The sequence below is a fragment of the Hyperolius riggenbachi genome, chromosome 1 (genome assembly GCF_040937935.1).
Source record: "Hyperolius riggenbachi isolate aHypRig1 chromosome 1, aHypRig1.pri, whole genome shotgun sequence".
Taxonomy (NCBI): domain Eukaryota; kingdom Metazoa; phylum Chordata; class Amphibia; order Anura; family Hyperoliidae; genus Hyperolius; species Hyperolius riggenbachi.
In genome coordinates, this window is record NC_090646.1 from 622,234,117 (window position 1) to 622,257,623 (window position 23,507).

Genomic DNA, 23,507 nt, shown 5'->3' on the forward strand with positions numbered 1-23,507 from the left:
CAGAGCGCTGTAAAAGACTTATTGCAAGTTATCGCAAACGCTTGATTGCAGTTATTGCTGCTAAGGGTGGCCCAACCAGTTATTAGGTTCAGGAGGCAATTTTTTTTTCACACAGGGCCATGTAGGTTTTGAGTTTTTTTTCTCACTAAATAATAAAAACCATCATTTAAAACTGCATTTTGTGTTCAATTATGTTATCTTTAACTAATGGTTAACGGTTTTTGATGAGCAAAAACATTTAAGTGTGACAAACATGCAAAAGAATAAGAAATTAGGAAGGGGGCAAATAGTTTTTCACACCACTGTACATCTCACTTCAATTTCCCTTTACAGACAATTCCATCACAGATGCAGTTACTGCGCAGATCAGCCGTCTGCATGCGTTAGTCCTGACGCTTGGCAGATGTCAAGAAATACATTATGCAACATTAAGAAAAAAAATCAATGACTATAAACTCCAGTGAAAGCAGGACAGGAAATCGTCATTTTGTTCTGCAGATAGAGAAATTAGCAGCTGCACCTTCCAGCTGTTTTGCAGCAATTTCAGGGCAGCGCTCTTATCAAGCTTATTACCATATATTTAATAAACAGCAATTATCCTTCCATGAATACACCATTAAAGAAAACAGATTATGTTTCTTACCAGCCTCACTCTTATCCTATCAAACGCATCTGCCTCCTCCGCTTAGGCTTTCCCATATAAGAAAATCCCATAATAGATTAATTTAGAGGTGCAAATGCACAAATGATGGATTCAAATTGAAGATTCACATTTTAATGATGCAGTACTTTGTGACTGCGGTGAAACTGACGCAAACCTGGATAAAGCAGTATAAGTAGAATAAAATGGCATTTGTACAGAAGAGCAGGTGCTATAAAGTGAGCTATCCCTTCTGTATCACCGGTTTGGCACTCTAAAAGACCCCTTGATCTGTCAATTTGAACATTAAATACTAAGATTTAGATGATAAGCACATGGGGGGGAACTTCCTCCAATGGCCACTCCCACAACTCTGTACATCTGGATAGGGGCTTTTACTTCCTCCAATGGCCACCCCCACCTCAATCACTCCTCATCCTAGACCATCAGCAGACAGGGTTCATTCCCCAGGGAGGGGGGACACTTCCTCCAATGGCCACCCCACCTCGATCACTCCTCATCCTAGACCATCAGAAGACAGGGTTCATTCCCCAGGGAGGGGGACACTCTGTAGATCCCACCACTCTGTAGATCTGAATGGATCACTCTCCATTCCAGACCCTCCCTCGAAAGACACACTTCCTCCAATGGCCTCTCCCACCACTCTGTACCTCTGAATGAATCACTTCCCATCCTAGACCATCAGTAGATAGGGTCCCTTTCCCAAGGGGAGGGGGGGCACTTCCTCCAATGGCCACTCCCACCACTCTGTACATCGGAATGGATCACTCCCCATCCTAGACCACCAGCAGACAGGGTCCCCTTCCATGGGGGAAGGGGGGGATACTTCCTCCAAAGGCCACTCCCACCTCTCTGTACATCTTAATGGATCACTCCGCATCCTAGACCACCAGCAGACAGGGTCCCTTTCCCTGGGGGGAGAACACTTCCTCCAACAGCCACTCCCACCACTCTTTACATCTGAGTGGATCACTCCATATCCCAGACCACCAGAAGACAAGGTCCCTTCCCAGGGAAGGGAAGGGGGAGGGGAGATAAATCCACCCAAAGCCACTCCCACCACTCGGTACATCTGGATAGGAGTTTCCACTTCCTCCAACGGACACTCCAACCACCCTGTAAATCTGGATAGGGGCATTCCCTTCCTCTAACAGCCATCTTAATGGATCACTTTCCATCCTAGACCACCAGCAAACAGGGTCCCTTTCCCTGGGGGGAGGACACTTCCTCCAACGGCCACTCCCATCACTCTGTACATCTGAGTGGATCACTCCTTATCCCAGACCACCGGAAGACAGGGTCCCTTCCCAGGGAAGGGAAGGGGGAGTTCCTCCAACAGCCACTCCCACCACTTGGTACATCTGATTACTTCCTATCTCAGAAGATAATGCAGGAGAAAAGTAAAGTGGTAATTACTGTCAATATAACCCCCCCCCCACACACACACACACACACACACACACACACACACACACACCGCAATATGCAGTAGGGCGATTGACAGCTCAGTGACACCTCTTCCCAGACTGCAATAGGATAAGCTCCAATGATATACCGCATATAATCACAAGAAGGTCAAGAAGGCCCAGAGTAAAATATCTGGCAGATTTTGCAACTATAATGGCTTTGTTTACTGCCTATATGGGGGGAGAAAAAACACTTGCACATGGAGAGGGGCTTTAATGAAAACCTACCATGCCACAAATGACAAGGCATGCTGTCACGGAGGAGGTTATGCTACATATACTGGAGAGAAGCACGTATTGCCTGTCTCATTATGAAAGTTCCACTATTTGTCCTTCAAACAAAAAACTGCTGAGCTTAGAGAGACGGCAGCATATTCCTGCCAGCTAAGAGGCCAGTCTGTCCACAGCTGCTGCTGCTGCTCTGAGGTTAGTAAATACAATGAAGCATAAATCTAAGCAAAAATGTTATTTAACCTATGAAATGTAGTCATTCTCTATATTATACATACCGCTATCTTACCTCCAGATCACTATAGTTTTCTAAAGCTACCATAGCTAAACATGTGCCAATTGTGGCATAATTCTGCAAATAACAGACTCCCACCCAATAACATGTATTTATCCCAAAAGAGGACCTGAACTCTTGCACAGGAAAGGAGGAGAACATAAAGAAATACACCCTGTATGTATTTAGAGTTTAGCCTGCCTAATACACCCTCATCTGTGACTAATCACCACCGTAATTTGATCCCTCAGCACCACCGTAATTTGATCCCTCAGCTGTGTCAGCTGGCTGCCCTGGCAGAGCAGCTCATTTGTAAACACAGGATGTTAAACCTATGTCTGTTTCCATTAAAAGCAAGCAGTAAACATTTATTGCAGGATTTGTATCATCTGTAACAAAGAAATGTTTTTTTTAAAGGCTGCTTTCACACTACAAATTGGCGTTAGCGTTGCGGCGCGACTGACGCACCGCATCGCACTTCCAAAAACAGGCCTTTAGGGAAAACCGTGTTAGTACACGGTGTTCACTGTCTGGCATTCATCCAAACAGGAAGTGATGCCTGCTTGCGGTCACTTCCTGTTTCAGGGTAAGTGGCGGTGCACGTAAGCGTATTGTAAAAATACACTTCCACGCATGCACGCTGCGACGTCGCAACGCCAACGTGTTTAAAAACCCTGCATTGCCATAGACTAACATGACCTCCGGGCCGACACAGATTGCTGCAGGAGACCCGCGGTAACGTACATATGCTCTAGGGTAAAATCAGGCACTTCTGGTGCAGTGTACTGTAACCTGGGAGGTATGACCATCCCCATATACTTTCATTAGGCTGCGGTAGCAGTGCGGAAATTTGCCGCACCGCACAGCCACAGTGTGAAAGAGCCCTTAAAGTGTACCAGAGCTGAATAAAAGAGAAAGATTTATACATACCTGGGGCTTCCTCCAGCCTCACCCACTCGGATCGCTCTCACTGCGCCGTCCTCCGCTTTTTGCAGCTCCCGTTTCGGGTCCCATCACTTCAGCCAGTCAGGGCCAGTCTACACAGGAGAAGTGCTCCATCTACGTATCTCTCCAGCGACTGCTGTAGAGATATGCAAAGAGCACACTTCTCTTACGTCAGACTGACCCCGACTGACAGAAGTGACGGGGCCCGGTTCTCGTAGCTGCAGCCATCGGAGGACGGCGGCATGGGAGCGATCTGAGCGGATGGGGCCAGAGGATGGGGCCAGAGGACGCCCCAGGTATGTATACATCTATTTCTTTTATTCAGCGCTGGTTCTCTTTAAGGTTATTATGCTGTTGCATATGTTTTAGAGCAGAGAGGAAGAGTTCAGGTTGGCTTTAAGCAGAAGGGATTCTGACTCTTCTGGTCCCCAATGCCTCGCTGCTCCAAGTCTAGGTCCACATCCTGCATTCTCCTGTGGCTTCTGGCTTGTAGATTGGTTGTTGAAGATCCTCTTGCTTCTGATCCTGAGTTTAGACTTTGACAATCGAAAGTCGTGACTTTTATTTGCACCGAGTTGTTCTGCTGCCCCATTCCCGAGTTATGCAGTGTTGACAGAGGGGTGCCCACTGCACACGATTGCTCTGTCTACTCCTGCGCCCGGACGTCCCAGAAGTGCCAACTGATGCCCTCAGTCGGTACAGCAACTGTGCTGGCAGCTGATGCCTTCCGCTGTGCCACTGAGGAGTCCAATCTGTTCCGAGGAGGAGGACCATTAAGTCTAGATGCAGGCTCAACAGCTGAAAATACAGAAAACCTGTAAGGCAGAATGTACTGTGACTGCAGAGGGTGCTGTGCCTGAGGGGCAATGACTTCTTTGCTTCAGGAACCTGGAGATGCTCCTGCTGCTTCATTGCGCCCACAAGCAAACCTCCGGCTCTGGCCTAACCAGCCCCTCCTTGGTTCAGTCCCACACAGCAGCTGCATTGACTCTTAAAGCGGACCCAAACCAAACATTTTTTTAATTCAAAATATTTAGTTGCACCACTCTGACACATACAAAGATAAGTAAACACTCCTTCAAGCCTATGAGCATTTCAGTGCATGCTTTTCACCCTTCTGTTTTCATAATGAGGGTTATACAGGTGGCAGCCATTAGCAATTCCTCCTTTGCTGGACACCACCTACTCCACCAGTTTGCCGGATTTTGTCCCGACAATTTGAAAGGAAGGGAGGGGTTTTCCCCAATAAATGTAAAATATTTTATATTTGCCATCATGCAGCTGAAAAAAGGCTTCTATTTATTGTTATAATTTAGAACATAGATTTCATTTCTGAAATCTTGTATTTTTAATTTGGGTCCACTTTAACCAGAGGGCATCAGCTAGCACTTCTGGGACGTCTGGGTGCAGGGGTGGACAGAGCAGCCAGGTGCATAGGACATACCTCCTTAGACACTGCATAACTCGGGAACGGTGCATCAGAAGGCTTCTTCGGGACCCAGTGCAAATGAGAGCAACCAGACTTTGAGCAGGAGGCTGCTGAAGTTATGCACATTATCATACACAAGTACCCTTATAACTTTACACTTTTACATATGCCTTTTACAATGGCAGCTCCAGCATGCACTGTCCAACTGTCCCAAACATGTGTCAGCCAAATACCGATCAACAGCCATATGGAAATGTCAGGTGTGCATTCCCCGACAACCACATTAGGCTGGCAAATATTTGCCCTTCAGCTGGCATATGGCGGCATTAAGCTTGCTCTTTTCCAGATGTCATATAAAGACATAAATTCTGTGCTAACCGACCATCACATGGAGACATGCAAAGCATGCTGTCCAACTGTCATACGCAGATGCCACACATAGGCTGACCAGCGGCAAAGCATAGGCACCACATACACAAGCCGCCTACTAGTCAAAGGCATAAAAATGCACCACACCTGACAGCTCTGGATTGCACCCGGGTGAGCAAGTAATCCACTGAAAACATTCTTCCTTTCCCAACACTCAGGGGATTCCAGAGCCTGCATCAGTTCTAGTGGACGGAGTCCCCTGCAGCCACAGCACCAAAAAGAAACAGGCAACCAGATGGACAGCATTGTACAGTAACTTCCAGGTCGCACATAGCCTCTGCAGTAACGTCACACTGTAATCCATTTACCTGTGTGCTGGGATTTTTAATTGAGCATCTGTAATAAAGAGGCCCTGTAGTGACATATAGTAGAATGCAGTCAATGATTCAGGATACCCACTTGTACAGTAATTTTCCTGGTTTCAGCATTAGAAACACTTCCTATAGCTATATAATATATTGGTGTATATTGGTATGAAGACCCACCCTTCCACTGAGGCTTCGCCTAGGCTATTTATTATGTGGAGTCCACTAAATTTAGTACAATTCCACTGGCCCCTCAGTCTCTGCACAGGATATTGCCAGCATCTTACTTAGCCTATTATTTTTCCTACAGGTACACTTTAAACACCAATAAGGGGGTTTCCTTTGAACATCAGGAGGGTGTTTTGACTTAAAGCGGAACTGTAGATCTAAAATAAACACATTGTTTCACTTACCTGGGGCTTCCCCAAACCCCCCGCAGCTGTCCTGTCCCGCGCCGCTCCTCAACAAGTCTCCGTTCCCCCGCCGCCGCTCGGTCCCATACCTCGACTTGTAAGTCGATGCCAGCGCGGCTCTGGCCAAGCGTATCCTTTCTTCGCATTCCCCTCTGCAATAGCGGGGAACGCGAAGAAAGGATAGGCGTGGCCAGAGCCGTGCAGACGCAGTGGCCCGGTGGCGAAACCGAAAGTAGCTGGCGGCAGGCGAACGGAGGCTCGTTGTGGAGCGGCGCGGGACAGGATGGCTGCTGGGGGCTTGGGGAAGCCCCAGGTAAGTGTAACAATGTGTTTATCTTATATCTACAGTTCCGCTTTAAATTTAATCTGTAAGAAAAAAGTGCCCTTGGGGGTACTTACCCCGGGAGGGGGAAACCTCTGGATCTTAAAGAGGTTTCCCCCTTCCTCCTCAGTAGAGGAGATCCAGTGCTGGAATTCCCGAGGATCTCCTTGTCAGCTGCTTGGGGGAGCCTCATTAGGATCCAGTCTTTCCCCTCCCGAGGTAAGTACCCCTCAGGAGAACTTTTCTTGCCCACAGGTTTACTTTAAGCCTTAAAGTGAACCTCCAGACTAAAAATCCACTCAACAGCACTGAAAAGGCTTGGTGTTTCTTTAACACTTTCACAGCATCAGTACTTTGTTTTAATTACCTAAGCCTAATTATTAGCTATACAGAAGCTAAGCTCCACCCCAACAAAGAAAACTGCCCGGGAATTTTTCCCCTGATGCTGTGCAAAGCATCATGGGATTTCCTATGTTGTTGTTCTCCTTGCCTGGCAACTGGGGTGATCAGGACACAGGACATTTGGAACTGTGTCTCATGCTCCCTGTCACCTCCTTTCAACCAAAAAGATGGCTGCCCTCATGAAATCAAACATTTGCCTGTTCTTTTAACGGGGTGGGTAAGAGATTATATTACCTATCTATTTTAATTAACATAACTAATGTAACTTATTGACAGTATGTTTGTTTAGGCTGAAGTTCCTCTTTAAGGTGGCCACACACCATACAATTCAAAGATCCAATTTTTGGCCTATTCGATAATTACGATCAGTAGTCCTGAAAAATCGAGAGCTTTTCTTTGTTTGTGAACGATAAATCCGTTAGTATTTCCCATTTTTTTCGATTTTTGGAGATTGGACATGTTGTATGGTAATTGTATGGTGTGTGATGGATTGTCAATTACTTGATGTACAGTTCCAATCCATTTTTTCTGAGCTTTTAATTATTTTATTCATGATTCGGGCAAAATTGAACAAAGGCGTGTGGTACATTGGTCAGATTTTTGAATTGTTACAATCAGTCAGAATAAATGATTGCTAATCTTGAATTGAACAGATATTTTAAAAAGTGTATGGTGTGTGGCCATCTTTGTACATTGTTTTATGAGCTCGTTTTAGAGTCACGTTAAATCACATTTAAGCGAAAGTTTGAATTTAATAGATTAGGAAAGAGCGAGCTTGGGAGCTAAAAATATATGTTTACAGACTTACCTAGTAACCGCCACCCGTGGATCAGCCCTTCTCCGCTGCATAAGACTAGCATTAATGATCTGACATTAGCCGCCTTCTGTAGAGTGCATGAAGGTTCTTGCAGTGTCGGTACATCGGTGTGACGCTGTCACAGAGGAGATCAGCAATGGAGCTCCACTCTACCTTCACATGACAGCTACTGGCTAATATAATGTTCTCATCCCCCAAACCCACCCATCCTCTCTCCTTCTCATCATTTATGAGTCTGAAATCACTTAGGGCTCTTTCACATCAGAGCTTGCGTTGGAGAACGCTCAAAGCATATGTTTTGTTGTATGCGTTTTGATATGCGTTGCACTACAGTGAGTGTGCGTTTTTAATGCATTTTCAATGCGTTACAGCACATAGGAAAACGCAGGTAATTTTTTTTTCTTTTTAGTTTTCAACTTTCTACATTGTTCCTCTGTTGCATTCTGGGACTGATTGCCTGCGTTAATGGTTTAAAAACGCGCATAGTGTGCATTTTACATTGACTAACATTGTAACGCATAAAGCTAGCGTCGGCCGAAAAACTGCGCCTGGGTGCAGTGTAACGCAACGCACAAAAACGCTGCGTTATATGTGAAAACTAAAATGAAAGTCTATGGACTTTCATTTCACCTTGGGTAACACAAACTTTACCCGTTGCTTTGAAACGCAGAAAATATGCCCTAATGTGAAAGAGCCCTTATAAAAACTGAAACCCCAGCAACAATGCACAGCTAGCACTGTATGTTCACAGCAGTGACATAACATTTACCTAAACTGAATATGTCATTATCTTGGCTGTACCTAGGCTGGATTTCTGGAAAGGCCACCATGGCCTGGGCCTTGGGCGGCAGATGGCCAAGGGGTGGCTGGACATGGAAGAGGGATTGCTGCATATGGAAGAAGAGACTGCAAATGGAATACAAACATTACAAATAAAGAGCAACACATGGAAATAGGTAGCTGCTGCCCACGGGACCTGTAGAGAACTGAATGAGGCTGCTGTACATTAAGGTTAGACATGGAGAGGGCTGCACAAGGAATAGGAGGGGGTGTTGCACACAGAAGGGAAGCTGCAGGAAAGTTGGCCTAGGGGCACAAAAAGTATAAATCTGGCCTTGAGCCGTATGACATCCAGCAGGCCGGACCCCAGCATGATGATTGGCTGATTGCTAGACAACCGTCCAATGACATGATAAGGAGAGATTGTCACTTATCAACAGAGCTGATCAATGAAATGCTTATTTTCCAAGCTGATTCCTATTTTGCTGCACATTCTAGGCAGCTTGGAAATGGGCCATTAAAATGCAGTTGCTGCTGATTTGGCACAAATGCAGGCTGCATACAAACTTCAAGAAAATTAGCATCTCCTCAGTCACATCTAGAGATCGATAGTGAGGCACATATCAACTCATGGAGCAGCATGTGATCAGTCTGGTCAGGTGATACGTTTATAGGGAGTTTGATTTGCTAGTCACGATCATGTGCTAAAGCAGGAAGTGATCACAGTATTATCAGCTCAAAATGATCACATGATTCTCGGTGACTTCAAGCATCCTCAGTGTTCTTTAAAGAGGAACTGTCGCAAAAATCTTAAAACACATACAAATAAGAAGTACATTTCTCCCAGAGTAAAATTAGCCATAAATTACTTTTCTCCTATGTTCCTGTGACTTACAATAAGAAGTAGAAATCTGTCATTACCGACACATTTTGGACTAGCCCATCTTCTCATAGGGGGGTTCTCAGGGTTTTCTTTATTTTTAAAAGCACTTGGTGAATGGCAGTTGCTCTGTCCAACTGCCAAAATAGTGTGCAGTGAGCAGGGTAGCTGGCCAGCATCTTTGTATTAATCATTTTCAGGGAATGTCTTTATAAAAAATAAAGGCCACGCTGAGAACCCCCCTATGAGAAGATGGACTAGCCCAAAACTTGTCGGTAATGTCAGATTTCTAATGCCTACTGTAAGTGACAGCAACATAGGAGAGAAGCAATGTATGGCTCATTTTACTCTGGAAGAAATGTACTTCTTATTTGTATGTGTTTTAAAGGGAACCTTAACTGTGGGCCCAAAAAAAAAAATTCACTTACCTGGGGCTTTCCCAAGCCTCCTGCAGCCGTCCTGTGCCCGCGCCGGTCCTTCGGTGCCCTCCGATCTCCCTCCGTGGCTAAGTTTTGTTTTCGGCCGACCGCCAGTCGTCCTCCGGCAAAGCGTCCTCTTCTTCCAGATTCCCCGTCGTAAAGAGCCGTAAAGCTCATCCGCATGACGCAAGACGCGTCATGCGGACGCGCTTTACGGCTCTTTACGACGGGGAATGTGGAAGAAGAGGACGCTTTGCCGGAGGACGACTGGCGGTCGGCCGAAAACGAAACTTAGCCACGGAGGGAGACCGGAGGGCACCGAAGGACCGGCACGGGCACAGGACAGCTGCAGGAGGCTTGGGAAAGCCCCAGGTAAGTGAATTTTTTTGGGGGCCCACGGTTAAGGTTCCCTTTAAATTTTAAGATTTTTGCAACAGTTCCTCTTTCATGAGAGCAAGGCTGTGGAGTCAGTACAAAAATCATCTGACTCCAACTCTGACTCCTCAGTTTATGAAACCACGACTCCGACTCCAACTCTGACTCCTCAGTTTATGAAACCACCGACTCCAGGTACCCAAAACGGCTCTGACTCCTCGACTCCGACTCAACAGCCCTGCATGAGAGTACAATATACAAGGGAGCTGTCCAGCAAAATGGTGCTGAAATGTAAGGTTGTGATAACTAACTCAGTGGCTTTACCTTCATCCATGCACAGATTGATTCCAATTTAGCTGGTTTAGTGTCACTGCATACCTCCAAACATCTTAAGATAGGATAGAGTAACACTTCAAGCCATGTCCCTGCCACACCCCTAATCACACCCCCGCTACAGCCCTCCTCATGCATGCCACAAAGAATCAAAAGATGTAGCTTTATTATTCAAACCACACTAGTGCTATCATCATTAGTTTTTCTTCAATTTAAAGGGAACCTTAACTGAGAAGGACATGGATGTTTTCTTTTAAACAATACCAGTTGCCTGGCAGCCCTGCTGATCTCTTTGGCTGCAGTAGTGGCTGGATCACACACCTGAAACAAGCATGCTTGTTGAGGGGCTGTGGCTAAAAGTATTAGAGACACAGGATCAGCAGGAGAGTCAGGGAACTGATATTATTTTAAAAGGAAAAATCCATATCCTTCTCAGTTTAGGTTCCCTCTAACAAATGAAAATAAGAAATATATAAACTAAATTGATGGGAATAAAGTATAACATTAAACAGATTTTTTTATACAAAAATACATATATTAACACATATCTGTACATGTCCTGAAAGAGCATCAAATAAGGAAAAACAAGGGACAGTTGGGAGCTGTGGTCATTGTACAAAATGTGATCCTAGATATTTAAAGTGGAGTTAAACGGCCAAAAGTAAAATTAAATACTCTTAAGTACATTAAAGAACATTTGAAAGCATTTCCTGTGTGTAAAATCATTTACTTTCAATGCAGATATAAGCAAATGTAATCATTGTCAGCATTTGTGCCTGGTTACTTCTCTTAGCTTCCCCTCCACCTCCGCTGAAAACACACGTCACCGCAATTAATGGGGGCTAGAAGCTCCTTGCCTGGTGTCTTAAAGGACAGCTGAAGTGAGAGGGATATGGAGGCTGCTATATTTATTTCCTTTTAAGCAATACCAGTTACCTGGCTGTTCTGCTGACCCTCTGCCTCTAATACTTTTAGCCATTGACCCTGAACAAGCATGCAGATCAGGTGTTTCTGACATTGTCAGATCTGATACGATTAGCTGCATGCTCAGTTGGCTGATGGTGTAATGGTTAAGGGCTCTGCCTCTGACACAGGAGACTAGGGTTCGAAACTCGGCTCTGCCTGTTCAGTAAGCCAGCACTAATTCAGTAGGAGACCTTTGGCAAGTCTCCCTTACACTGCTACTGCCAATAGAGCGCGCCCTAGTGGCTGCTGCTCTGCTCTGGCGCTTTGAGTCCGCAAGGAGAAAAGCGCAATATAAATGTTATTTGTCTTGTCTTGTCTTGTTTCTGGCATAATTCACACACAACAGCAGCCAAATAGATCAGCAGAGCTGCCAGGCAACTGGTATTGTTTTAAAGGAAACAAATATGGCAGCCTGTATATACTTCTCACTTTGCTTGTCCTCGATTAGTCAGTTGTAAACAGATCCTATTGGTTATCATAGGATCTGTTCGCATCCAGTTCAATCCATTCCGCTAATCTGAATGATTTAATGTAACGATTGTGGAATTTTCTCCGTGATCAGCGCACAACACGTGCGCTGACACGGCGGAAATCCTCCACAAGCGTGTAATTGCAGGCACCCAGCAAAAGGTGCTATGCACCTGTAGAGGGAAATTCCTGTCGGCAGATGGCGCTGGGGAGTGCAGAGGAACCAATCCTCTGTACCTCCACAAATGCCAGACAGGAATTGTACGAAGCGCAGAACGCAATCGCAAGAGAGGCGATTGCGAATGAGAACGAGCAAAGGGACAGGTTGTATGTGTGTGCGCCAATCCAGTCGCCACCCCGCACACAGAACAGCAGATACGAAATAGGAACGCGATCGCGAGAGGTGCGATCGCCAGACGTGACACAAGGCAGATCAGAATAGAATACAAGGGTAGCAAAGGCACAGCAAATAAAACAATGAGGAGATACGGAAAATAACAAACGCTAGCTAACCGCGAGCACCGCACTCATTCGCAACAGTGCACGCGGTTATGCGCGGTCTCCACGTGATAAGTACAATAGAGACAAGCACGCCTAACTAACCATTAACAGACAAACATGAAACAGAGGACGCGAGCGCTTGCTTAACGGTTACCTCACCGAGCCTCCAGCAAGCGTAGCAGACAAGACAGACACACGAAAACAGGGACAAGCGAGAGATAGGATCCACAGCACTAGCGAAAAGTGGCTAGCGCGATCCAAGTACAGAGTAGCAGAACAGAAGGATCCCCAGCGCTAGCGAAAAGTAGCTAGTGCGATCCCAGGAGACAGAACAGAAGGATCCCCAGCGCTAGCGAAAAGTAGCTAGCGCGATCCCAGGAGACAGAACAGAAGAGATAGCTGGTAGCAACCGCTGCACCAGCTATACTCCAAGAACAGAGATCAGAACCATTTCCTGTCAACCACCGTAGGGACAGGACAATGGTAACAGGCAAGACAAGACAGAACAGGCAATACAGATAATACAATCCTAACTGCACTAGGGAAATCTGCCTAGCGCAGATTCAGGAATTACTCTAAGCTGATGTTCAAACAGAGAGCAAGGCTGACACCCCACCAGGAGTGTTACATAGGACGAAATCCTTATGAACAGCGAAGCATTGTGGGAAAGACATAGTACTTATAGTACACGCCTCCAATGAATGTGGCCAGGCAATTTGCATGACAACGTATGCAAATTTCTCTGCAAGCACAAGCTGCAAAACTGACAGAAGCTCTTCTTTCCAGAGTCCTGCAGCATGCAAATCAAAACAATGGTCAAAAAGCTGCCTACCTGCACAGGCAGCTGAGCAAATCATCACATTTAACTGACAACATCAAAGGAGCCTAATGAAAACATTCCTGCACGGTCTCCAACACATTTGGCAAGACCTAGCACTTTGCAATACGCAAATGATAGGAATCGGGTCGCAAAACTCGGCCAGCATGGTATCCTATAAGCTGCTCGACCTCCTGTCCTCTGCCCTTAGCCCTAAACCTAGCCTTGTACGCTAGGTTATACACCCTGCTCTCGGCATTCCACTGATGAGATCTCCCTACAGTCAGGGGCACCAATAGCTTCTTAATACTGAGGTTCCTCTAGTTACCTGATACTTGGGGCCACCTCTAGCTACTTAATATTGAAGGTACTTCTGGCTACCTTATACAATATATATATATAAGGGGCACCTGTAGCTACCTACACCAGGCAGGGGAAGTAAAAGGAGAAGTGACAGCTGGGCCACCCAGCACACTTGTGTTGTGGTTCAGTGGAGGTTTGTAGGCTCATGGAGGGCGGAGTCTAGGGTGTCAGGACATCTGTGCCTATAGGCTCCTGTGATGTAAATCCGGGCCTGCCTGTACATTTGCCACAAATGTACAGGAAATTTGAAGATTGCCAAACTGAAAATGTTAGCATTGTTAACAAAGAAAAACACACAAACGTGGGAATTTGGGTAAAAAGTAAATGATAAAATTTCTATCCATTCTAAACGTCTCTGTTTCAGCTAAATAACAAAATGTAAGTGGAATCAAAATTAAATGATCCAATTGCTGAGAAAATCTAATCATTTGGATTGCCACCTGTGTGGACACCACGACAATGACCTGACGCTAGAACTAAAGCCCCACTTACACTTAATGCATCACTGCATCCCAAAAACACCGAAAATGCCGCAGTGATAGCTCTATCTCACTCAACACCGTGCGTGGTAGTACGGCATGTCCTGGCGCGGTAACGCACTGCACTTGCATGTAAATCCCGGAAGTGAGGCATACTTTCAATAAAAAATATGCCTCATTGAATTGCTTGCACCGCACCAAGGGTAAAAGCAACCTTAAATGATACATCAGAGGTATTTAAAAAAAAAAGAAAAAAATATCTATTTACCCAGGGCTTCCTCCAGCCCCTGGCAGCCGATATGTCCCTTGCCACAGCTCCGGTGGCCCGGGGTCCCCTCCGTTGCAGATGCTGACCTCCCCAGGTCGGCATTTTCTTATCCTGCGCAGAACACTCCAGGCCACGCGGGCGCGATCGCGAGTGGCGCAGCCGCACGCTCCCACGGCCGCAGAAGATGCCGACCTGGCGAGGAGGGGACCTTGGGACACCAGAGCTGCGTTGAGGGACAGATAGGCTGCCAGGGGCTGGAGGAAGCCCCGGGTAAGTAGATATTTTTTCAACATTCCTCGGACAATTGCTTTAAAGACAATCTGTAATTCTAAAAAGATTTTACAAAAAACAGATACCTACTTTGGCATGGGGAAGTCTCTGGATCCTAATGAAGCTTCTCCGTCCTCCTCAGGCAGTCTGATACAGCGACGACACCCCCCGAACAGTCCACAACAATAACAGTGGCCAGCTTGTGCAGACGCACAAATGGCTTTCCACTCGGCCTCTAGCAAAAATAGTCAAACTCAATTCAGGTCCACCCTACTGCGCCGGTGCAGGTGGCTCACACATGCACACCAGAGCGGACCCAATCAGGCTCAGCTATTTCCGCTGGTGCCCAAGCCAAAAGCCGCTAGTGTGCGTGCATGCAGCGACGACAAGGGCCGACAAGTGGCTAGTGTGCGTGCATGCAGCGACGACAAGGGCCGACAAGTGGCCTTTCAGGCTACCAGCCTCCCACCGCTGGATTGCATCTGCTGAGGTACCGGTAAGTACACTTTTTTTTCACCACACGGTCACTTTAAGCCTGCTATGAACCTCTTTTGGCTTTGTAATGTGACTATTTTACCAACTGGCATGGCAAATCCTAATAATTCAGTCTCTAGATCTTTGGGCTCAAATCTCCTGGCACCAAAATATTCTGCTTCATCCAGCTGGCACTGCCTTCTGCATTTCTAGTGGTGATTACTCACTGAAACAATTATTGTACTCGCCTGATTGTAGCTGCGGCTCTAGATCAGAGATGCCCACACTTTTCAGCTTGCGAGCTACTTCATAAATGACAAACTGAAATTGATCTACCAGTTAGAATCTACCTACAACTGCAAGACACAACTGCAAGACAAATACAGCGGCAGTCCATCAGCGATTATTACCACAAGCCGCCAGTTAATTAGATAGCATTCCATAGAGTCCTCCTCAGTAAGCCAACTAGAACAGTGTCCGGCAAAATTGTAGTTAGCAGTAGCACGTGACGCACATAATGCATCTAAATACTAACCTGTACTGTATTCCTGGGCCTACCTAACCAGCCCATATCACATGATCATGTATTTTGTACCGTTTGCCTTGTATAACTTTGTTGTTGTATAACCTTGTTATGTCTGTCATCCTTGTATGACTGTATATATTTATTGTGCAGCGCTGCGTAATATGTTGGCGCTTTATAAATACAATAATAGTAATCATAAATATGTGGCTCCCCCCCTTGCAATGTCATAATCCTCTACACCAGGGGTGTCACACTCAACCTGGTAAAGGCGGCCGCTAACAATCCAATTTGTAGCGAAAAATTGTTTGAGAGATCAAAAATTCTGATCGGATTGGTGGTAAATAATCTCAGTTGATGAACACAATCGATTACAAAAAATTATAAAAAATAGTCATCCGATTGGATTTTTGTAAAACCAAAATCTGGATTGTGTTGTTGGTTGTGATAGATAGGAAGCAAACATTGGTTCGTTGATGGTGCAGTGAACGATTTTTAATCCGATCAGAATTGGACCGTTAGTGGCCACCTTTAGGGGCCAAAATCTAAAACATAGTCTAAAGGGGGCCACAAGCCATACAATTAAAAGATCAAATTTTTCACCAATTCCATAATTTCGATCAGTTGTCTGGAAAAATCGAGAGCTTTTCTTTGGTTTCGATCGATAAACCCGATCAAATTTCCATTTTTTTTTTTGATTTTTGGAGATTGGACCATTAGCTTCTGCGATAAAAACATGCATGTTTTCACACAGACATACATGGTGTGCAGAAAACTGACAGACAAGTGTGCCCCAGCCTCAGCTTATTACACTCACTCTGTCCATCTGTGAAGGCAGCAGAACCGGCTCTGCAGACTCCTCCAGCATCACTACACTACACAGCACTTGGGAAGGGGTAGAAAGGCTGGGGTACAGCAGCGCTATACACAAGACCCTGCTGCACACTGAATAGGGACTGTCTACAAATCTTTGTATGCTTATCTATCAGTGGCTGAGCAAATGCAGTCATTAGAACAATTGTGCAGGGAGCAGAGTTTTTTCTCTCCCTGCCCTTAGTTGTCAGTCTCTCAGGACAGGGAAAATAAACTTCTCCCCCCACGGGGCCACCTGCAGCTTCTGGGCCCCCCTGCGGGGTCTATTGTTACGCCCCTGGTAGGGGTATGGGTGGGGGTGTGTGGGTGTTTTAACAGCCACACGGATTTGGATCCAATGAGGGGGTCCCATGCTAATTTTGCAGAGTGTTCCCGTGGGTTGTTGCTTCACCCAGATTCAAACTGGCAATGTTTCAATCAGAAATTGAACTGTCATCCTCTAGGTGGGAGCAGAGGCATAGCTATGGGTGGGCTGGGGGGGGCATATGTCCCTGGGCGCAGCACAGTGAGGTCACTCAGCATGGCCGTTGCACCCCCAAGTGCAGTTGGCTCACTCGCTACCTGAAGTGCCCCTGCTTCTCTCCCTCCTTCTCCAGAGGAGTGCAGAAACGTTAACAGCAGCAGAAAAAGGCTCTCTAAAGGGGGGCACATCTGGCTATCTAGACAGGGAAGGGGGACAAATCTGGCTATATAAAGGGGCGCACATTTGGCTATTTAAACTGGGGAACATCTGGCTATCTGAATGGGGTAAGGGGGCATATAAGGCTATCTAAATAGCATTTGATTCCACCCATGACCGCATTCTGTTGTGTGGCCACACCCATTTGTTCCCAAGGGCGGAGCAATAACCGTCTTTGTCCCTGGGTGCTGAAAACCCTAACTATTCCTCTGGGTGGGAGGGCAGTGTACTGTTGTTCTTTTATTGCTTACAATGGTGCACAGTGAAGTTCTCGAGGGCCACATAAAATGACAAGTAGGGCCACGGGCCTTGAGTTTGACACCTGTGCTCTACACTGCTGTGCAAAACTTCAAGACAGCATATCACACTAAGCTCACCCAAGTCAAAGGGACAAAGTTCGCTGCGCTTGTCACTCAGGTAGGCGGTGTGGGATCTACCTAAAAGTCCTTTGCGATACTACAGTAGATCACGTTCTACGCAATGGATACCCCTGCTGTAAATTATCTTTGTAGCGGATACCTACATGCGAATCCACTGTTAAATCCTGAAACAGAAGTATTTAGTAACAACAGAGATGCTGTTTCTGATCACCTCTTCTGTCTTACCAACCACATGAAAATCCTGCAGTTCAAATCAACTAATGAGTAGTAATGTCACGGATGAACTTGCTGGTTCCCATGTGATCACTCCTCCCTTTTGTTGACTCATACTGCCTAGAAGGAGAGAAGACAGCATAAGTCATCAGAAGGGAGGGGCAAGTAAGTGGAACTGAGCAAGCCGAGTGACCTGCAGGATTTTGTTTTCACATGGCTGCACACGACCGAAGAAAATGTGATCAATGTGTTCTTTTTATCTCTTTGTCATTATCGCGTGTTTACACCAAACACTAAAAACCCATTATTCCCCAATCAATAGCTGCTAACTGGTTATCCTTGCTAAAACAATACCGGCTCATTTCAAAGTCGTTCCTCTTAACTTCCTTTTCCCAACCAATTAGTCAGCAATATGCTGCCTACCGTGCAAGTCATTGCGAGGGTTACACACAGTGCATTCACATTTAAAGCGGACCTGAACTCAGAACTTCCTCTCTGCTCTAAAAGATATGCAACAGCATAATAAACTTTAAAGAATACCTTAGTTCTAATTTAAATCTAAAAATGATGCCCTGTGCGTGTGTGGGGAGATGTGCATAGGCTTACCGTGGCCTGGCGTCTGCCTCCATTTGCCCGCTAATCCTTAGGTTTTCATGGTCCAGGGCGGAGCAGTTGCCGCCCTTTAACCCAGACACAGTGCACTGCGCATGCGTAATATGTCTTCTTGTGCGCACCGGATACGTCATCATACAAATGTGCGCGCGTACAGGACACTGGGTCCCTGGTGAGCGTGGTCACAAGCCGCCCAAAAAGACATACTACATATGCGCAGCATGTCCGAGTCAAAGGGCTCTGACCTCTCCGACCAGGACCATAAGAACCAGAGGATTAGCGGGCGAACAGAGGCAGACACCGGGCCACAGGAGGTGTGGTAAGCCCAGTGTTCTCCCCAGGATGTTTTAGCCGGCTGCTTCACCCGGCGAGTTTTTGTGAGCACCCGGCTGTTATTGGCTCACGTGGACCAAGTGTTCTTTCATCTCGCCCCACCCGGCTACTTTTTCATGCCACCCGGCTGGAGAAAAATTCTGGAGAGCACACTGAAGCCCATGTGCACCTCCCCCACCCACACACACATGGCGTAATTTCAGATTTACAATAGAACTAAAGTATCCTTTAAAGAAAAACATTTGTTTGTTACAGCTGATACAAATCCTGCAATAAATCTGCAGTGTCTACTTCCTGCTTTCATGGACACATCCTGTGCTTTCAAACTAGCCTCTCTGCTGCGGCAGTCAGCTGACACAGCTGAATGATCAGATTACAACTTGTGCTTAGTCACAGATGAGGGGGAATTAGGCTAAACTCTCTAAATACATACAGGGTGTATTTTTTCTATGTTTTCCTTCTGTGCTATGCAAGAGTTCAGGTCCACTGTAATTAAAGGAGAACTGTAGTGAGAGGTATATGGAGGCTGCCATATTGATTTCCTTTTAAGCAATACTAGTTGCCTGGCAGCCCTGTTAAGCTATCTGCCTGCAGTAGAGAGAATCACACCGGAAACAAGCATGTGGTTAATCTTGTCAGATCTGACAAAAATGACAGAAACACCTGATCTGCTGCATGCTTGTTCAGGGTCTAGGGCTAAAAGTATTAGAGGCAGAGTATCAGCAGGATAACCAGGCAACTGGTATTGCTAAAAAGGAAAGCAATATGGCAGCCTCGATGTACCTCTCACTACAGTTCTCCTTTAATTCTGCAGCTATACATGGTCGATCCGGCCGCATAGGAAGACCTATACCAGCGTGTGCCAAGAGCCAAGGCTCCTGCACTGTGTACAGTCTATTTTTATATTATGCACCATGTCTTCTGGCTTTTCTTTTTTTTTTGCCCTTAGCATTAAAGATCGATGCCCCATGCTGGGACTGGATTGAGACTATCTAGTGGCTGACCTGGCGCACAAAGCCGAGGGATTTTTCCTTTATTATCACTATTTGCAAAGCACCCTTTTCCCCGAATAGCACGCTGTCGTATGAAACTTCCATTTAACAGAGACTTGAGGGGAATATTAATGTCTCAGGGACAGTATGAATGGGAAAGGGAAAAATCGTTACTGGTGTCAGAGCGATACCAGTGCTTAGAACATAATATAAAGCACAGATGATTTATGCTGCAGGTCTTCTTTTCTCTATGCTTAGAGCCTTTTATCACTTTATGCTGCTGTAATTATATTTGTCACCTCTTCCCTGCCAAGGACGCTTCAGTGGGGAGGTCAAAACAGGCACCCCAATCCCAAACTCTCTCCTATCGATCCGAAGACCCTAGAGGTGAGATCTATAGATGCCCATTACTGAGCTTATCCTTAGTAGCTCTGAAAAGATACAGTTAAAAAAAAGATGTATACATTGCCTGAAGATTGTAAGATCAAATGAGCTTTTTTTCCCCCCTTACTGCATCAGTTTTATAGACCTATGTGATTTGCTGCACACATATAGGTGGCTGTGTGTACATAATATAGTGTGTTCAGTGTGTATCTGTTTTAGCTATAGTGTTACCTGTGCACAATGTAGCTACCTAGATAGACAGATGAACTGATAGATGATCTAATGATTGATTGATGGATGGATGGACAGATACACAAATTTCTATTATTAAATCCCTTAATAGAGCCTTATGGTTGATTTATGAAATAGATAATCTAATGATTGATTGATGGACAGATAGATTAATAAATCTCTTAATAGAGCCTTATGGTTGATTTATGAAATTAACAAGAAGATACTGACTTACAGAAAAAAAAAAAAAAACACAAAACATTGACAGTATTCACAACCAGTAGGAAAAACACCAATAAATGAGTTGTCGCCCATAGCAACAAGCCACAATCTCTTCTGACTTGGCAACACGGAAGCTGGTTTGGTTGCCATGGACCAATTCCCTGTCCGCCCATCACCTTTAACTCCGACGAAGAGAGAGGAGGCAGCCAGAAACCGCTCGGCATTTACCTAGAATACACCAGTGGCACGAAGACCTTGTGCTAATGTCAAAGAAGCGAGAAGCGCAGCCCTGGCTTGCTGGGAAAGCAGGAGGATAGGTGATGAGAGTGTGAACTGAAACCCATGCTGCTCATATGCATCTAGCCAAGTATCTCTGCATAGATTAGAGCGAGTAGTACAGCCACGTGGATTATCTGAGGCTGGCCACACACGCTTCAATTGCCATTGCCCAATGGCACTTCACACCTGGTAAACAGTTAACATCTAATCAAAATCAAAGGACCATTTTTTTTCTCTTACAGTAAATTTAGATATAGCCAAAAGCAATAAATCAAATAATCATTATGTCTAGGCTATTTTTCTTTAAAATCAATAGTTTTTGAGAAAGATGCAAAATGATCTATATCTGGCCATTTTTAGCATCAGAAGGATAGTGTCACTGCAAAGACAGGACTGCACTGATGAGCAGCAGAGGTCACACACCGTGCCAGCATCCAGAGTGTTGGCAGTAGGCTCATGTACTTGCTTGGCATAAAGTTAGCAGGGCACTTACCTGGGATAGCTAAACTGGTGAGAGGGATCTTGTGGATCCTCTGTGGCAGATTTGCCATCCAGTCAGCGAACTGCAGGTCGCTCTTCCCTTGAGATGCAGCCATGGTGCTGTCCTGCTGCCTGCCTGCCTGGCTGTGTGCGGGCTCCGGAGCTGGTGGGGAGAGTACATGAATGCACACCACACCCACAGGATGGCGCAGGCACATGCTAATTCCCCATCATTAGTCAGGCGCTTTCATTCTCTCAATGGAGGAGCTACTGCTGCTGCTCTGGCTCTGCAGGCTGCAGCTATACACGGGCTGGCAGACACAGCAGCAGCGCTGATATATGGCAGCACAAGCCTCCTCCAGCATTCAGGGCTCGTGTAAATCGATACCTACATCAGTTCTGCTCTTTCTGCTTTTATTTTTTATAGCCATCCCTTTTGCAGTAGGAGTAATGATCGTTTAATAGGCTGGACCTCCCAGAATTGGCAGATAATTAAAGGAATAATATAGGGAGGTCCGGGGAAAATTAGTTGAACTTACCCAGGGCTTCTAATGGTCCCCCCCCCCCCCCCAGGCAGGACGGTCCCCCCCCCCCCCCCAGGCAGGATGGTCCCCCCCCCCACCCAGGCAGGCACAGGACGTCTGCCCCTACGGTATTCCTTTAAGGCTAGCCGGTACACAGTGTGGGCATTGTGTTACCTGTAAAAGCAGGAAGGTAAATGATATAGTGCGTTGCGTCGCATACAGTCGATGAAAAAGCATGCTTCAATTAACGTTATCACACAAGGGGTTAGATTCACTAAACCATGATAACTCAAATATCACATCTTATCAAAGATGACACCTTATGAAAAGATATCACACCTTATCAAAGTTAACACGCCTTATCAGTGTAGCATAGTGAGCGCTACGAACCCGCAGGGGCTCAGGGCAGGACGAATGCCATTGCCAATTAGCAGGCATAAGTTCGTAGCGCTCACTATGCTACTCTTATAAGGCGTGTTAACTATGATAAGGTGTGATATATTTTCATAAGGTGTGATATCTTTGATAAGGTGTGATATCTTTTTAGAAGGTGTGATATCTTTGATAAGGTGTGATATCTTTAATAAGGTGTGATATCTTTGATAAGGTGTGATATCTTTTTCATAATGTGTGATATCTTTTTCATAAGGTGTGATATCTTTGATAAGGTGTGATATCTTTGATAAGGTGTGATATCTTTTTCATAAGGTGTGATATCTTTTTCATAAGGTGTGATATCTTTTTAGAAGGTGTGATATCTTTAATAAGGTGTGGTATCTTTTTAGAAGGTGTGATATCTTTAATAAGGTGTAATATCTTTTCATAAGGTGTGATATCTTTGATAAGGTGTGATATCTTTTTCAAAAGGTGTGATATCTTTGATAAGGTGTGATATCTTTTTAGAAGGTGTGATATCTTTGATAAGGTGTGATATTTGAGTTATCACGGTTTAGTGAATCAAGCCCCATGTCCGGTTATGCACTGCATGCATTGTGTTGGAATGCCGCACTATGTGAACGTTGCGTAGGTGGAGGTGTATTGCAGTGCGGCCATTACAACGCAACGCACCACTGTGTATGCTGCCGTCGGCTAAGTTCACAGTGGGGCATTGCGGTGTGATATAACGGATGAAATTTAAAGCATGAAATCGCACTGCAATTTGCAGCGTTCAGAGGCGTACATAATAAAAAGGGCGCCGGGTAATTTGGGCACATAGGAAAGCCGATAGAATATCTGTAAATTCATGGATATTCTACTATTAAAGTGTAAAGAAGCATTGCAAAAAATTGGTATTGAATACCGATATTTTACTATAGCTACACCTAACCCTACCCTCACATAGAACCCTCCCCTCTGACACCTACCGACCCCCCAAAAAATCACCTTACCTGATGCTGCTGCCCAGCCATACTCTTCCTGACGCCTGTATCTAGCTTCAGTACAGCTTTTCCGCTTAGCCATCTACAGGGGCTAACAAACGAACACGTGGATTATAGCGCAGGAGATTTGGGCACACCCGGTGCCACCATAGACTGTAATAGGAATTAAAGCTATAGCGGCGCACAGTGAGTAACTTCAGCTCTGTCAGAAGACATCGTACAACATTACAACACTGTAATTGGCCACCAGCAATAGCTGGCAGCCGAATTACATCATTCCCCACCATCCATATGGACCTGGAGGGGGAACAGTAAT

The 23,507-nt window shown here is 45.6% G+C and overlaps 1 protein-coding gene across 1 annotated transcript in view; it reads right to left on the minus strand.

Annotated features, from left to right (window-relative positions):
* Window positions 1-21,429, minus strand: part of PLCXD3 (phosphatidylinositol specific phospholipase C X domain containing 3) — a 161,202-nt gene extending 139,773 nt beyond the window's left edge. Inside the window, exon 1 of the mRNA XM_068271812.1 lies at window positions 21,302-21,429. Within this exon, the coding sequence (XP_068127913.1) occupies window positions 21,302-21,404 (103 nt within the window). The 5' untranslated portion in view covers window positions 21,405-21,429. The remainder of the gene's footprint in view (window positions 1-21,301) is intronic.
* Between the last annotated feature and the right edge of the window lie 2,078 nt (window positions 21,430-23,507).